The 15,531-nt window shown below is 48.7% G+C and overlaps 9 protein-coding genes across 9 annotated transcripts; 5 read left to right on the top strand and 4 right to left on the bottom strand.

Moving 5' to 3' along the window:
• Positions 1-197: 197 nt before the first annotated feature.
• On the top strand, positions 198-2,295 carry LY89DRAFT_757160 (putative Lysyl-tRNA synthetase, cytoplasmic; the record flags this gene model as incomplete). The annotated part of the gene is made up of 2 exons (XM_018221406.1): positions 198-419; positions 472-2,295. 2 exons carry the CDS (start codon positions 198-200, stop codon positions 2,176-2,178), a joined length of 1,929 nt encoding a protein of 642 aa, XP_018066955.1. The 3' UTR covers positions 2,179-2,295.
• On the bottom strand, positions 2,296-4,044 carry LY89DRAFT_210747 (cytochrome c oxidase assembly protein COX15). The gene is made up of 2 exons (XM_018205869.1): positions 3,635-4,044; positions 2,296-3,583 (listed from the first exon to the last, which is right to left on the bottom strand). The coding sequence occupies exons 1-2, from the start codon at positions 3,997-3,999 to the stop codon at positions 2,413-2,415; spliced, it is 1,536 nt and encodes a 511-aa protein (XP_018066956.1). The 5' UTR covers positions 4,000-4,044; the 3' UTR covers positions 2,296-2,412.
• An 810-nt stretch (positions 4,045-4,854) lies between these two features.
• On the top strand, positions 4,855-5,952 carry LY89DRAFT_593094 (uncharacterized protein; the record flags this gene model as incomplete). Its single annotated transcript, XM_018209730.1, has 1 exon — positions 4,855-5,952. One exon carries the CDS (start codon positions 4,855-4,857, stop codon positions 5,950-5,952), a length of 1,098 nt encoding a protein of 365 aa, XP_018066957.1.
• A 266-nt stretch (positions 5,953-6,218) lies between these two features.
• LY89DRAFT_738377 (uncharacterized protein) lies at positions 6,219-7,762 on the top strand (the record flags this gene model as incomplete). Its single annotated transcript, XM_018220364.1, has 2 exons — positions 6,219-6,255; positions 6,303-7,762. The coding sequence occupies 2 exons, from the start codon at positions 6,219-6,221 to the stop codon at positions 7,760-7,762; spliced, it is 1,497 nt and encodes a 498-aa protein (XP_018066958.1).
• A 59-nt stretch (positions 7,763-7,821) lies between these two features.
• LY89DRAFT_592779 (PhyH-domain-containing protein) lies at positions 7,822-8,854 on the bottom strand (the record flags this gene model as incomplete). The annotated part of the gene is made up of 3 exons (XM_018209716.1): positions 7,822-8,067; positions 8,108-8,333; positions 8,385-8,854. The coding sequence occupies 3 exons, from the start codon at positions 8,852-8,854 to the stop codon at positions 7,822-7,824; spliced, it is 942 nt and encodes a 313-aa protein (XP_018066959.1).
• Positions 8,855-9,857: 1,003 nt separating this feature from the next.
• LY89DRAFT_653093 (MFS sugar transporter-like protein) lies at positions 9,858-11,704 on the top strand (the record flags this gene model as incomplete). Its single annotated transcript, XM_018212231.1, has 4 exons — positions 9,858-9,979; positions 10,042-10,788; positions 10,853-11,058; positions 11,107-11,704. 4 exons carry the CDS (start codon positions 9,858-9,860, stop codon positions 11,574-11,576), a joined length of 1,545 nt encoding a protein of 514 aa, XP_018066960.1. The 3' UTR covers positions 11,577-11,704.
• Positions 11,705-11,801: 97 nt separating this feature from the next.
• Positions 11,802-12,810, bottom strand: LY89DRAFT_738380 (uncharacterized protein; the record flags this gene model as incomplete). Its single annotated transcript, XM_018220365.1, has 3 exons — positions 11,802-11,986; positions 12,039-12,566; positions 12,759-12,810. The coding sequence occupies 3 exons, from the start codon at positions 12,808-12,810 to the stop codon at positions 11,802-11,804; spliced, it is 765 nt and encodes a 254-aa protein (XP_018066961.1).
• Positions 12,811-13,207: 397 nt separating this feature from the next.
• Positions 13,208-14,154, top strand: LY89DRAFT_738381 (uncharacterized protein; the record flags this gene model as incomplete). The annotated part of the gene is made up of 3 exons (XM_018220366.1): positions 13,208-13,385; positions 13,432-13,472; positions 13,531-14,154. 3 exons carry the CDS (start codon positions 13,208-13,210, stop codon positions 14,152-14,154), a joined length of 843 nt encoding a protein of 280 aa, XP_018066962.1.
• A 226-nt stretch (positions 14,155-14,380) lies between these two features.
• LY89DRAFT_593023 (uncharacterized protein) lies at positions 14,381-15,417 on the bottom strand (the record flags this gene model as incomplete). Its single annotated transcript, XM_018209727.1, has 4 exons — positions 14,381-14,621; positions 14,715-15,124; positions 15,176-15,225; positions 15,276-15,417. The coding sequence occupies 4 exons, from the start codon at positions 15,415-15,417 to the stop codon at positions 14,381-14,383; spliced, it is 843 nt and encodes a 280-aa protein (XP_018066963.1).
• Positions 15,418-15,531: the final 114 nt, after the last annotated feature.

Below are 15,531 nucleotides of genomic sequence, written 5' to 3' on the forward strand. Positions count from 1 at the left end.
ATTAAAAAATTATTCCCACTAGGAAGGAGAACGAGATTCAAGGAGAGACAGAAGCAGTTTGAAGATGAGTCTTAAATTTTATGCCTTAGATGTCAGGATTCAATCGTGAGTCAACCCCGCCAAAATTATTTCTTAAACGCACAAGACTTCCCCCACCACGATCGTTCTTTTCTTCTCAAACATTAAACAACGCAATCATGGCGGACGAAGCAAGCTCGTCAGCGCCCACCGAGGCCGTGGCAAACCTTCATCTTGACGAAGTCACTGGTGAAAAGGTTTCCAAGTCCGAATTGAAGAAGCGCCAGAAGCAAAGACAGAAGGAGGAGGAAAAGAAGAAGAAGGAGGCTGCAGCTCCACCCAAGCCTGTCGCAGCAAAGAAGTCGAATGCAGAGGCCGATGAGAAAGAGTTGAATCCAAATGTATATCCAATCCTACGTCCTTAACATCAATTTTATACTGATAGCGGGGTAGCAATATTTCGAGATTCGATCCCGCAACATCAACAAGCTCCGCCAAACCAAGAACCCAAACCCATACCCACACAAGTTCCATGTTAACTATGACATCCGAAATTTCGTCAAGGAATACGGTTCTCTCAAGTCGGGCGAACACAAGAAGGATGTCGAGGTCAGAATTGGTGCCAGAATTTACAACAAGCGCGCGTCAGGAAACAAGTTGGTCTTCTATGATGTACGCACTGAGGGTACCAAGGTCCAGGTGATGTGCCAAATGCAAGAAGCAAAGTCAGATGGTGTACCATTCGAGGAGCAACACGAGCATCTTCGTCGAGGAGACATTATTGGCATAGTGGGCTATCCAGGACGAACCGCACCTAAGAACAAGATTGAGAAGGGCGAGGAGGGAGAACTTTCCATCTTTGCGACGGAAATCATTCTCCTGACTCCTTGCTTACACCAACTTCCAGATGAGTACTATGGGTTCAAGGATCAAGAGCAGAGACATCGTAAGCGTTATTTGGATTTGATCATGAACGAGCCAACCCGAAACGTCTTTGTTACCCGGTCCAAGATGGTCAGCTATATCCGCCGATACTTCGATGAGCAAGATTTCGTCGAGGTCGAGACCCCAATGATGAACCCAATTGCTGGAGGAGCAACTGCCAAGCCCTTCGTTACTCACCACAATGACCTGAATATGGACATGTTCATGCGTGTTGCACCCGAATTATACCTCAAGATGCTGGTGGTCGGTGGTCTGAACCGTGTCTACGAGATGGGACGTCAATTCCGAAACGAAGGCATTGATCTTACCCACAACCCCGAATTCACAACCTGTGAGTTCTATATGGCATATGCTGATGTCTACGATATCATGGACATGACCGAAGAGCTCGTGTCTGGTCTCGTCAAGCACGTCACTGGCGGCACTGTCACCAAGTTCCACACGCAGCACGGCGAAGAATATGAAGTCAACTGGGCTGCCCCATGGCGACGAGTCGAAATGATCCCTGCTCTCGAAGAAGCAACCGGCGAGAAGTTTCCCCCAGGAGACCAACTGCATACCCAAGAGACAAACGAATTCTTCAAGCGTGTCCTCAAGAAGATGAAGGTCGAGTGCTCACCACCTCTCACCAATGCCCGCATGCTCGATAAGCTAGTGGGTGAATTCATCGAAGAGACCTGCGTCAACCCCACCTTCATTACAGGCCACCCTCAAATGATGTCTCCCCTCGCCAAGTATCACCGCTCCAACCCCGGTCTCTGCGAACGATTCGAGGCTTTTGTTTGTAAGAAGGAAATCGTCAACGCCTACACGGAGTTGAATGACCCCTTCGACCAAAGACTTCGTTTCGAGGAGCAGGCTAGACAGAAGGACCAAGGTGACGACGAGGCCCAGATGATCGACGAGAATTTCTGCCAGTCGCTAGAGTTCGGTTTACCGCCGACGGGAGGCTGGGGAATGGGTATTGATCGTCTGGTTATGTTCTTGACGGATAACTACAGTATCAAGGAGGTGTTGGCGTTCCCGTTCATGAAGGAAGATGTCAGTATGAAGAAGGATAAGTTGGCGGCGGAAGAAGTAGGGATCAAGCCTCTAGAAGAAGAGGGTATTCGTGCGTCCCCATTCTCCTTTTCTCTTTTGACACTTGGGTTGGGGGTGGGTGTTATTACTCTCGGGAGCTTTTGGCTAACTCGTGCGATTGTAGCTCATAAGTAGACGTCTGAGATGAAAGGTTGAGTCGATAGGAGATAAAGCAGGCGTTACTTGATACCATATCTTGTCAAGCACTGCGATGAATAGATGAAATGAAAAAAAAATGAAAAAAAAGTGTTAGATATGTACAGAGCTGAGTTTCATTATCATGCTTGATCTAACGTGATCGACGCCATCTATGCCGCTAGAAAATGCCCACTTCTACCATCCCTCTCATATTGTACAACAATTTCACTCTCATGACTTAGCAGCCGGCGGCCCATGCCTCTTCAACGCACTCAAATCAGCCTTAAAAGCCTCCTTACTCAACCCCACCCTCGCCTGTCCAACCGGCACAACAGCAGCCTGCTTAACCCTCTGCTGCACCAACCTCATCGTCCTCTTCGGAATCCACACCCTACTCCCCAGCACCAACACCCCCGTCAACAACGCCAAACTGCCCGCCTGATGCGCAGCCGCCAACGGCGTAGGAACAAGATAAATCAACGTGCTAATCCCCAGCGCGACTTGGAACATCAGTAAATGCACAACGCCCAGCATGCCCTTCCGTGCAGAATTCGGCATAGCGCCCTTGACGCGCTTGTTGAAACGCGTGTATGCCCATAGAGTTAAAATAGCGGTGAATGTCGTGGTGGCAAGGGCTCGATGGTCCAGTTGCACGGTAGATGGGTTCTCGAGCATGTTTCGCCACCACAGATCACTTTTGTCTTCTTTGCGGGAGTAGAAGGGGTCGAAGAGCTCGGATGCTGGGGGGTGGAAACCGGTTCCCATGCGCGGGAATTCGTTGTATATCAATCCGGCGTCGAGGCCTGCTACTAAGCCGCCAGACATGGCTGTGATGAAGACTAGGATCGCGAGTCCGGCTACGGATTTCCGGAAGAATGATAATGTTGGGCCGGAAAGGTGGGTTAGTTGTGCCAGTGCGCGAACGGGATGTGAGAGAGCGGTGTTTTGGCGGAGGATCGCAAGGCCATTCCACAGCATGGCGGTATAGCACACGAAAGCTGCGCCTAGATGGGCAGTTAATCGGTACTGGCTAACTCTAGGATGGCTTCCTGGCGCGAATAAATCATCTTTTAGTCCGCTCTTTACCATATACCATCCCAATGCTCCTTGGAAAGCTATCAGGCCGCTGATTCCTAGCAAGCGTAACGACATATTGGCAGCGACTTTTCGTCTGGCGACGAAGTAGACGGCGGGGATCACAAAGGAGAGGCCGACGAAGCGGCCCCAGAGTCGGTGGCCCCATTCCATGTAGTAGATCTTCTTGAACTCCTCGAGCGTCATGTGTGGGTTGAGGAGCTTGAACTCAGGCGAGGCGCGGTATTTGGAGAACTCGGAGTCCCAGTCTGCTGCAGAGAGGGGCGGAAGGGAACCAGTTACTGGCCGCCATTCTGTTATGCTGAGTCTGCGGAGAGGTTAGAAATGTTCGCAAGAGGATAATGAAACTTACCCCGACTCTGTTAATCTTGTTAGACCTCCGAAGACGACGATTCCAAATACACTGGCTGCTGAGCCCAAGAGCCAGTATGCGACTCCGTTCGAAGATGTCTCTGGGAAGAATCCCTTCTTCGGTATTGCCTTTTCCTTCTCGCCATTCGATATTGTCTTACTCAGCGAAGTTAATGGCGAGTTTTTGATCGTATTTGCTTCAGGAAAAGCTGCAGCGCTGCTATTGAATCGGATGGTTCGATTTATATTCGCCTTGATGGGAAGCTTCAGACGACCTAAAGGAATGGATTGTTTGCGGCATTGGTGACATATGAAAAAGTCGCGAGATAGGCGCGGAGCTGCTCGTCGCAGCCCAGGAAGAATTGATGCCATTGAGAAGGGGTTGACTCCTGGAGAGAAGTATAGAAAAAAGTTGACGATATCTGGTGATATTGTCCCTCGACTTTCCGAGTATTAGCTCAGCAATAAAGTCGCTCTTATTGGCTGGTGGCAGAATCGCGGCGTTTGGCCTTGAAAGTTTCCGTCTTACCATCGAGGCCTCTAATTTTGTGGCTTAGGGGTCCAGTTCAAGTCCACGCAAGCTGTTGACAGCAATTGACGTGAAATCAACATAACATTCTCTCACGAACACGACCGAGGAAATGATTTCACGTTGACAATCTGCGACGATATTCTGCTCAGGAAGACTCCATGTTCTCCCCCCGAAATACCGAATCCTCCAACCCATTCAAACCAGCTCTCCAATATCTCATCTCAGCTGGTAAAAATCCATCCAAGCACCGTCAGAGCAATTCGTCTGGAAGTCTTGACTCTGACGGAGAGGGTACCCGCTCCAGAATGTCCTACAATCCGAAGTCCTCGAACGAGTTCCGCCAACAATCCTCAATTCCTCTGATCAGTATCTCACGATCCCCTTCCCCCTTTCGCCGGCGGCACTCCGACTCAAACCCAGCCTCAGAAACAGACGATGATGACTGGGGAGACTATCCCAATTCCTCTCGACAGCCTTTTTTGCCTCCAGATGCCTCCAGGTTGACGGGATGGAGGCATCTATTATATGGCGGAGGCTTTGGCAATTTCTTCTTCAATACCCCGTTAGGATGGCAGCTCTATATTGGCATACTTATCATATGGCTCGGAGGCTGCCAAATAGGACTCACGATCATGAATAGGATCATTCTCTGGAGTGGGTACCTCCAAAACAACTACACCGCGCATACGAAACTGATGACCTTAATAGCCGGAGTGTATAAATTTCCCTACCCTCTCACGACAACACTAATCGAGATGCTTATGACGCATTGTTGGATTATTCTCTCAGCATATATCACAAGATGGGTTAGTCCTTGGTTGATCAGCTCGGGATGCTCAGGAGGAATCGCTCCATCGAGACCGCTCCAATCTTCCTCGGCACCAGGTTTCAGAGGACAAGGCAAGAATCATGGCTTTCTTGGGAATTTGTCTCGGTGGGCATCGTACCATACTGGAGGCATTGCAGGAGGTGGCTTCTTCGAATTTGATTTGCAAGTTGTGAAGACAGTCTTACCTTGCGCCATCATCTTTGTCGCCAAAGTCTGCCTCTCGAATCTCTCCTTCGGTTGGGCGCAAATCCAGATATATACCCTTGCTCGAATTGGCATTGTACCATTGTCCCTTTTCTTCACATACTTCCTCGGTCAGACGCCGCATAGCGTTTCCACTGTATCCGCTGCTCTGACAGCGACTCTTGCTCTTCTTGTTGCGGTAGCGAGGGCGAACGTACGAGTTACCTGGGAAAGCATTGTTGCTGGAGTTTTCTCTTCTATCTTCGTGGCACTGTACCCGGTGCAATTGCAGAGGACGTACAAATCCTTGGTCGCGCAGCTTGTTCCTCAAGGAGATCTTCTAGGCACATTCCCACCCTCCAATTCTCCTACGGACTTTTCTGGATCGAGAGAAGAAGCTCGTGCTTACTGGCGTCTTTTGCATTATACCTCGCTGCTCAGCATCCTCCTTTTCACGCCCATCGTCTTCCTTTCTGGGGAAGTTACGAACATCTGGAGAAATTGCTACTTCCTAGACGTCTTCTTCCATTGGCTGATGGTTGTTTGTGGTGGTCTCGGATCCTGGGCTGTGTTCTGGTCAACAATGGCTTTGACGAGAGCTACAAGTCCACTGACCACGACATTCCTGTTCCTCCCTAGAGCGGCTTTCTTATTGCCAATCATGGCTGGCTGGAAGATGCCTGCTTATAGCTGGGTTGGGTTTGTTATGTGTTGGGCGAGTTGTGCATGGTTCATGAGGGGGAGACGAAAGGAGGGTAGAAGTCTCGAAAGACTGCGTTAATTGTCCTTAGAGCAAAGGTAGTTACCTCAAGCGGCATTATGTGTGTTCTTACGGGCTAGGCATTTCTGGGAGTCCTGTATTATATCACGGATCAAGAGATCCATGTTGGATAGGTAGAAATTTATGACCATATCACGTGTATCTCTCCGCAGAGATAAGGAGGTGTTGATAACGAATCTGGGACTCAAAAAGATCCTCTCTTTCCTTCTGATGACATCGACATTAATTTTCAGTTTGAAGCAGGTAGAGGAGTCCAAAATGTCGAAATGGCTGTCAATCAATCTGCTACCCCACCCTTGAAAGGTCAGTACGTGGTCCTCAAGCCGAGTATATACTGATGCTTCAAACAGACTGCCGAACGTGCAATAGACGAAGGATAAGATGTGATCGTTCACTCCCTACTTGCCAAAAGTGCAAAAGCCGGAATCTGGAATGTCCGGGATATGGAGTTAATTTTCGATGGAAAGAGGCGACCAAGGCGCGACTGCTTTCAAATCGACCTGTGCCTTCCCGTATATCTCCAGAAAATACCATCTTCCCTACAGGTGATCAGTCAACTCCCAATCAAAATGGAAGAACGTCTATCAATCAAGACCAAAGCATTTCTTCCGAGACGAGAGTTTCCTCGGCCCCAAGTCTGCCGGAAAGCATTCAAGATCCAGTATCTCGTCAGCTGCTGCATCACTTCAATCAAATCCTCGCACCTCTACTTGCCTGGGTAGACAGCACTGATAATCCGTGGCAAAATATAATTTTGCCACTGGCAATCGAGTCTCCTCCATTGTTGCACTCGTTATTAGCTATGGCAGCTGGTGACATATCTGATCGATACTACGGATGTGCTCACATGGCTGCCGACACTGTCTACGGCTTCACACGGAATCGCAATAAAGCTCTGGAGCTCCTGGCCGAGCACCTCAGACAAGATTTAGCAGTCTCGAATGCCAGTAATCTTCAATCTCAGGCAAATAATCACATCCTGGCCAGCATCGTCGTCTTGTGTTATCATGAAATCAAATGGCCTTCGTCTGGCTTGTGGAAAGTGCATCTTCGAGCTGCAAGGACGATGATACGAAGATGGTCGACCACAGATTTTATCAGTCCCACCTCCGATACTACTAGATCATTCTTGATTCAAGAGTTGTCTGCTACTCAGGCTATGGCTTCAGTCACGAGTTTTATGGATGAGGAACCAGTTCGCGTCAGAGTTCCAAACGACCACAGAGCCCCATTCTTAGGCTTCCTTCATATTGTTCAGGCTGTTTCTTTGGCTGCGCGCAAAGAACTTCATGCGCCAAATGTTTCGATCTGCCTTATGGACGTTGGCCATTTCTTCCAGGGACTTGAACGAGCAAAACAACATGCCTTTGCGGTCGGTCTAGGGTTGACATTTCGTTCCAGCCAGTCTCAGCTTGACTTTGAACATATGGTCAACATGTACTACGAGACAGGATATATCTATACTTTCCAAACTCTGTCGTCGCCAGATAATGCTGCAGCGGAGATCAGACAGTCCCATTCTCGTCTAATGGGTCACTTGCACCAACTCGCTGACACTTCTTTGTTCGCTCAAGACTTGCCCTGGCCACTCTTCATTGCCGGCACCGAGTGCGGTGGTCGAATTGAGGAGCAGCAGTACATTGAGAGCAGAATGAACGAGATGGTAAGATTGACAGGAACACTGGATCGAATGAAAGCACTACGATTCCTGAAAGAGTTCTGGACATCACAAAGCCATGCTTCGGGGATTACTTGGATACAACTCGCGAAGACTTGGGCACAAAGAGGAGACAGTTTCTTGATTTGGTAGTCTGGCCAAATTGCCCCTAAACCTACAACTATCACGCCTATTCAACCTTCGGTGACGCTTCAAAGCTCTACAGTCTCCTCGTCCTCAACTCCATAGAGGACACGCATCGGGTCTTGGTACTCATAAAAGCCAACACCAGGTGGGCTGATGCCGTATCCCAGCAATCTCTTCACTTGTGTCGACATTCCTCTCGCTTTTTCCACCGGTACCATGAGATACTGGTTCTCAGATTGACGATAGAAGCCCTTGGTGAAGAACAAACCAACTGTCTCCCGAGCTTCATCTCTGGATGGTGCGTCAGATGCCTCGAAACAGATTTGGTACCGAAAATGAAAGAACTTACACGGTTGTGTTCTTGCCACCAGCATGATACGTGTTGCCGAAGAAGATCAGGGCGCCACCAATATCAAGCTCAGCGGGGACAGCTTCGTGCTCCTTTGGCCCTCGTTCTGGGCCCCAGGTATGGCTTCCAGGGATTACTACTGTCGCACCATTCTCCTTGGTCGTTTTTGTGATGGCAGCAACGCAGCCCAGGAGGACTGGAAAGTCGACATTTCGGGTGTGTAAGTCGCTAGATGCATCCGTCAATCACTTTGCTCTCACTGTCTGTGTTTCTTCTTACGCATCATCTCTATGCAAAGCCTGCTGTCTGCCGCCTGGCTTCACTCTAAAGGCCGCCGTGGAGCTGATCTGTGGCTTCGAAGTCACAGTCCTGATCTTCTCCCCAACCCAAAAGCTATAAGTCGAGCTGAGGACTTTGTTCACGATATCGATCAACAACGGCGTAGTCAAGTACTCAACACATCCCTCCGAGATACTGATGAGCCCAGACGCTCGCTGAGTAGTCTCTGGAAAGAATCCGGTCTTGTCAACGCGATCTGTGTCGAAATAAGGCTTGAGCTCGGATTTAATTTGTGCGGCGAGATCTTTGCTGAAAAGGTTCTCAACTATGACTCCTCCGTCACGGTGCAGCACTTCGATCAGTGCATCCGCTGTTGTGGTGGGGTCGTTCGCGTCGAAACGTGCGATTTGTGGGGTAGGAGTTGTCGACTTCTCGACGATGGGCTCGGGGTCAAGTGCTGAAGGTGCCATATTGGTTGCCGAGCTTTTCGCGGATAATGAGATCCTGGAACTGATGGATGGTGAGAAATAATCGAGTGTTTCGTTCACGTCGGGATGAAATTAAACGTCTACTTCTTACTTATATCACAAGCTTCTTCTAAGGTCCACATGGATACCCAACATCCATACCAATGGGCAGCTGCCACGAAGCCCAGATTGGCAAGAGAAAGGAGAAATCGAGTAGTAATGAGCTCTATTCGTCGTCCTACCACCTTCTCCAGCATGTGAAAGCTGCTCAAAAGAAAAGCAACTTTCTGGCTACCAGGAAAACAAACCCTATTCGAGCTTCATTCTCCAACATCGATGCCGTACATGAATCTTAACCGTTTCGACTGGCACCGAAGTCTCCGTTTGATATTAAACAAGGATCAGAGCTGGAGAACCTTGTATCGGCGGAGACGGAAGTCAAGCCCCCACCTTTGCGAGATGGGTTTAGTTCTCCATTTCCTTGCTTGATTCGGTTAGCTCGAACTCTCCACTCTCAACATTACCTCCAATCTTGAGCCTTTTGTTATCTTTATCTTCAGTGTGGATGATGGGTCCATCTGCGATTCCTGTATACCAAGAATTTGAGAGACCTAGAACAAGATGGGACCCAGGACTGAGACGGCTTAAGTGAAATCCAAGACTTCTGAGTGGAAGCCGCGGCTTCTCTGTTCTATCTTCTGCACTTCACATTCCGCCTCTATCTGAGCTCAGCGAGTCTGGCCTTTTAGTGAATATTTCGCCTTGCTCGTCAGGTATTTGGCTTCGTCATTTATTTATCTGATATGCCCAAAACTCTGATGTTGTTCCGGCCTCCACTTTTGATTCCCGGCCCCTGCTCTTATCTTCTTATCACCCCTTCGCTTGAGTGCCTTCATCCGCTCTAGATGTATCAAGCACAGCAAGATATGATTTCAGATCGTGTATAAGTAGAATGTAGTGTCCCGATTCCATGGATCTGGTTCCTCTCCTCCAAGATCCAAGCACGATGGATTCTCCCATTCGCCATGTTGGACGATTTGTCCCTCATAGTTCTGCCGCGTTGGTGGTCCTTACTGTGCTTTCCTGTTTGGTGAATTCGATGACTATGGGGTATGATGGAAACATGATGTATGACCCCAAACTCTCGACAAGCTAGTTGTGTTTGAAACTCACGATGCTAATTTCACCAGGAACGGGTTAAATATCCTCCCGTCATTCTACAACACCATCAACCTCAACACGGCAGGCGAGTCTGCAAATACGGGCATCATATGGGTTGGCGGCTGCGTCGCCGGCTTCTTCTCTGGCTTTATACTCGACCGTTACGGTCGCAAAGCCGGCATGGCCTGGGCCGTATATATGACCTCCATTGGTATCATCTTGCAATCCTCCGCCCAGAACCCCGCGATGTTTCTCGTTGGCCGTCTCATAGTCGGTATCGGTGTTGGACTAAGTTCCGTTGCGTGTCCAACTTACGTCTCTGAAGTCTCACAGCTGAAATGGAGGGCTTTTTCACTTGGCTTTTATTACGACTTTTGGTATGGAGGCGGTATTATCGCTTCAGCTATCACGTATGGAACTGCCAAGATTGATAGTTCGTGGGCTTGGAGAATTCCTTCGATTATTCAAGTCGTGCCTAGTCTTCTCTGTCTGGTCATCTTGCCATTTATCCCGGAAAGTCCGAGATGGTTGATGTATCAAGATCGTCAAGATGAGGCACTGGAAGTTTTGGCGATTATGGCGGCGAATGGAGATACGAGCGATGCGGTGGTGGTGACGCAGTATCATCAGATTGCAGATACGATTGCGTGGGAGAAGGCGAATAAGCCGAGTATTAATTGGTTGGATGCTTTCCGGACGCCGCAGAGTAGGAGGAGGATGATTTTGGCGTGTTCTTGTGCCATTTTTGGAAATATGAGTGGGAGTGGGATTATTTCGTAAGTCAACTGTACATCTGAAGCGTGTGGAGAGGGGGAAAGTGCTAATAAAGGGTGTGAGTAGATACTATCTTGGCACGATTCTCACTCAAGCGGGAGTCACGAATACGACGACGCAGTTGGAGATCAATATCTATCTCTCGGTCTGGTGTCTGTTCACTGCTATTCTTGGCACCTCACTCGCTGACAAGATTGGGCGAAAGAGACTGGGAGCAGGGACATTGACGGTATCAATGGTCTTTCTGTTCCTGGTCGGGGCTTTCACCAAACGTGAGTTTCGATCTACCTCTCCCTACCGTTTCAACTAACGAGATTAAGTCTACGGCGACGGCTCCACCAAATCAGGCGTCTACGGAACCGTAGCCTGCATCTTCCTCTACCAAGGCTCGTACGCTTTCGGCTGGAGTACCCTCCTCGTCATGTACCCGCCCGAAGTCCTTAACTACAGCCTCCGCGCGAACGGCATGTCAATCTACACCTTCGTTTCCAACGCCGCTGCAACAGTGGTCACGTTCGCGTTTCCGTACGCTTTAGCTAAGATAGGCTGGAAGACTTACATGATCAATGCTAGTTGGGATGTGCTTGAGATTGCCTTTATCATTTGGTATTGGGTAGAGACGAGCGGGAAGACGTTGGAGGAGGTGGATGAGTTGATTGATGGGGAGTATCACAGTGATGCGCCGGTGCTGTTGGGTGTTATTAGAGGCGAGGTGGAGGTTGGTGTTAAGGAGGGGATGGAGGTTAAGGTTGTGGAGACGGGGAGTGGGAGGAATGTTGCTACGCAGTAGGGATGAGGTGTTTGCGCACCTACTATCTATTATAAGATTGTGTGCTGAGTTCCTGACAAGTAGGCAGACTTCGAGGATGCTAGAAGACTTCCCATTTTTAACCCCGCCTCCTTTCCCATCTCGCTTAGCATCCGAGGCTAATCATTCAACGAACCTGCTAGTTCTTTACTTTGCATGGTACAATAGGTGAAGCTACCATTAATATGTCCTCGTGCTCTGCTTCCGCTACTGTTCATGTCCACTTGATTCTCCCTCCAATTCTAACTTGTCATGATGCCAATGGGGAACAGACCGGTTCAAGCATCGCAACCGAAGTTTCCCTTGCCGATCAGCTTCTTTCGTCAGAACGTTGAGATTGCAGAGTCCCGTGTGACCTGCACCAATGACTTCTGATGAGTCGAGCAGGATTGCTTGTACAGTTAGTACAAACCACGAAACGTTATATTGCACCTTGCAACTCACGGGCTAGGACCGGATCCTCTACAATATCTCTTGTACAGCCAGACTGAACTGTCAAAAGAATGATACTTGCCAAAGTCAACAAGACATTCATTCCTATCCAAAGGCCAACTCTCCAAGAGGAGACTCGAGCGACGATTGCTGGCACTTGGTCATTGACCGGCGTGGGTGAGGATTTAGCTCCACCCAGGAAGTTGGTCATGGAACTCCAAATCCCTTGATACGCGAGCTTCAAGATGTTCTGGGCGTGAAGGGCCGGATCATCTCCGTAGTTGAATGCGGTTGTCACGCTCAATCCGTCCAAGGCAGATATAGTCACTGCGCCGGCCGTGAGCGAGTAGTCTGCCAGCAGATCTGCAACAATATCAGAAGCAGAGTCCCAACATTCTATCACAGACTCTGCTAGCACGGTGGCCTCTTGGCAGAGAACTACACCGACTGTGATGTGAAACTGTGCGATTATGTAACAGCTTGTTTGGCCCGAGTTCCAAGTCACAGCCACAAAGTCAACGTTTGGTAATCCAGTTGTCTCTGGGGAACAAGAGAGGGTACCGTTAGCTGTATTCGTGAAGCAACCGGCCTTATAAACAACGTAATTACTTTCGGAGCAGCTGGAAAGAATATCTTTGGTTCCGTATCATCGGGAATACTCGCTTTGAAACGATATATTCAATCCGCGCGCCTGAGATATGTATTCATCCGTCGAGGCTTCAATCAGCACACCCACGATAGTCGAGAAGTCGATAAACTCTAATAAAATTTGCAGATTGCGCATCTTGAGCTGCCTTTCTTTGCTGACTACATACTACGCGAAGAAGGTCCAAGACATATCGAAGAGAACCAAGAGCTCTGGATCATGGCGATTCATTCAGATGTATGTTTAGTCTTGAAGAAGAGTTCCCGTCCGAATCCTTCTCTAGATGGATCGAGTGAGAGCAATTTGATGGTTCCAACATTTGGAATCAATTGATCCTTCTAGGAAGTCAGCCATTCGGTTCTAGCGATGTTTCTAAACGATGACGCTCTAAATTTATTGCTGACCGGAATGTTGGTTTCGATCAAAACAGGCCGCGCCTAGGTCACCTTGCCCCAGATCTTGTGCGTTTTACTCTCTTTAGTATTCAAATCTCTTCTTCATTTACGTTGTTGCACGTACAGTACATACTCTTATAATGTTTTCTTTCTTCAAGTTCTCCGTTGCGTATATCCTCGTTCAATTATGCCATCTTATCACCGCAGCAAATCTCACAATCCTCATAGGTGACTCCTCGTTTGTGTCCGTCTCGCCTCAGAACTTGACTGTCGTCCCACCTGCCGTCGTGCGATTCTCCTTTCAAGGAGGAAATCACAGTATCGTGGAAGGCGATCTCCAGAAATCCGTGCCAACCAAAACCAGGAGGTTTTGACTCTGGATTTGTGACTGTTTTTGCTGACTTTGTATGGTCCCACTCTGTCTTACAATCTCGTTTCGACGATATACTGATTCCCTGTATAGAACGGATCAACCCCTTTCTACGAGATTGACGTCACGGATAGTGATCCTATAATCTATTATTCCAGTCAAACAAATGAGTGCAAAGAAGGGCTGGTGGGAGTCATCAACGCGAATGACACTCTTCTTGGACAGTATATCTCTGCCGCGGCTCGATTCAACGGTTCAGCAACTACAACGACGTCCGCTTCCCCAAGCTCAGCAGCGACATCCCAAGTCAGCTTGTCGACGTCTTCGCCAACGATCTCGAGCGCTGCTTCCACCTCGTCTAATGCCCAGGCACCGAGCACTGTCAATATATCGGGAGATGCTATGATAGCAGGTATCGTCATTGGAGTTGCAGCACTCTTCCTCGTCACAGCTGGTCTCTGTATTTATTGGCGGCGCAAGCATTCGGAATCTAGGGAAGGCAAGAGTTCTGACACAGAAGGGTTTACGGACTTGCCGGAAGTGGGCGAACGACCTGAGAGACTGACTGGATTGGGTATTCAAGAAGTTGGCGGGTGGGAGAGACCGCATGAGATGAGTGAGCAGGGCCTGCAGGAATTGGGAACTTTGGAGAAACCCCAGGAGATGAGTGGGAAAGGGAGGAGTGTTTATGAACTTGAGTCCTCGAATTGGATATGATGAACGTTCTTACGGTGTTCTGCAAGAGGAGAAAGCGTTCAGTAGCGGGCGTTGCTGTTTGGTAAGAGAATTATGAACAAAAAGCGGCGTCTTGGTAGGACGAAAACAATGTCGTTTTCTAAGTTCCGTAAAATTCTCATATATACACCCCCATTTCCACGTCTCCCTATTTACATTTCTTCGTTCCTAAAGTAACTCAATGGCACTGCTTGAAAGTCATATCGACTCATGGCTTGAGACTAATGCACCCAGACGAGCTACTATCCTCCTCAAAGATACCTCCAAAGATAATCCCCTCATTTATTCCAGCTTCTTGAAACCCACTCTTGGTAATATCGCTTCCACCGCCCGTTGGCTTCTTCAAGATCCCAAAATGGTATTCGCCTTGTCCACTGACATCATTCTTAACCGCCTTGCTGACCGAAGCTAGAGGCGCGTTGTTTGTTGAGTAGTATACCTGAGTTGTGCTAATTTTTCAAAGTCAGCTTTCACTTCGAAATTGCAAGGGCCTACAGCGCAATTCGCGCAGATCGCGCCCTCGGGAACAGCCTTAAACTTACCCCGCATTAAAATTCAACGTAATCGCAAAGTTATGCCACGTTCCCGGCGTGAACTTCGTCGAATACAAATTCACCACCGGCTTCGCATTCACATTCCCCATCACCATCAAACTATCACTACTGACTCCACTCGGATTCCCTCCAATGATGCTCCCATACTTCAACACGACCTGGTTGGTCGAATAATCGTTGGATTCCAGGAAGAAGAGCTGGTATTCGTGTGATGTGTTGAGAGGGCGAGAGGTGTCTTTTTGCACGGAGAAGTGGATCGTTTTCACGCCCGCGGTGGATGGGTCGGTGCCGCTGTTCGAGGCGGGAAGCAGTTCGGAGCGCCGGAAGCCGGTTTGGGATTGGAAGATGGAAGAGGAGGAGATGGTTACTTCGAGGGCTTTGGTTCCGTTTGCGTCGAACTTGGGGATTGTTAGGAGGAGATAAACCAACTATCAGGGAGGGAAGCTTACGAGAGAGGAGTTTACGGTGGGGAATTGGAGGATGCTGCTCCATTTTTGGTCTGAGATGGAATTAGTGTATGGTATATTGAGTTGGGGAGAGAAGACTCACTGCCACCAATGACATAGGCGTCATTGAAAGGACTTGAGCTCGTGTCGAAGGAATCAAGAGTAGCGTCTTTGGGTATACGTCCATCGAACTGTAGAGGGCATTTCTGAGCAGCTACTACTGCTGCCAGAGTAGCGAATGACATGAAAGCCAGTTTTCCCATGATTGGTTAATGGCTCCAAATATCAAACGAAACAGAACTTTTCCAAGTGATGAGCAACAGAGAAACAGCTTGAGAATAAGTGAAAATATGGAAACG

Source organism: Mollisia scopiformis (genome assembly GCF_001500285.1).
Source record: "Mollisia scopiformis unplaced genomic scaffold LY89scaffold_21, whole genome shotgun sequence".
Classification (NCBI taxonomy): domain Eukaryota; kingdom Fungi; phylum Ascomycota; class Leotiomycetes; order Helotiales; family Mollisiaceae; genus Mollisia; species Mollisia scopiformis.

Bases quoted from the DNA above. Each gene is read 5' to 3' on its own strand.
- LY89DRAFT_210747 (XM_018205869.1), bottom strand. From the start codon at position 3,999: ATGGCATCAATTCTTCCTGGGCTGCGACGAGCAGCTCCGCGCCTATCT. The intron at 3,584-3,634 runs GTCGGGGTAAGT...ACCTCTCCGCAG, and splicing joins GGTCTAACAAGATTAACAGA to ACTCAGCATAACAGAATGGC.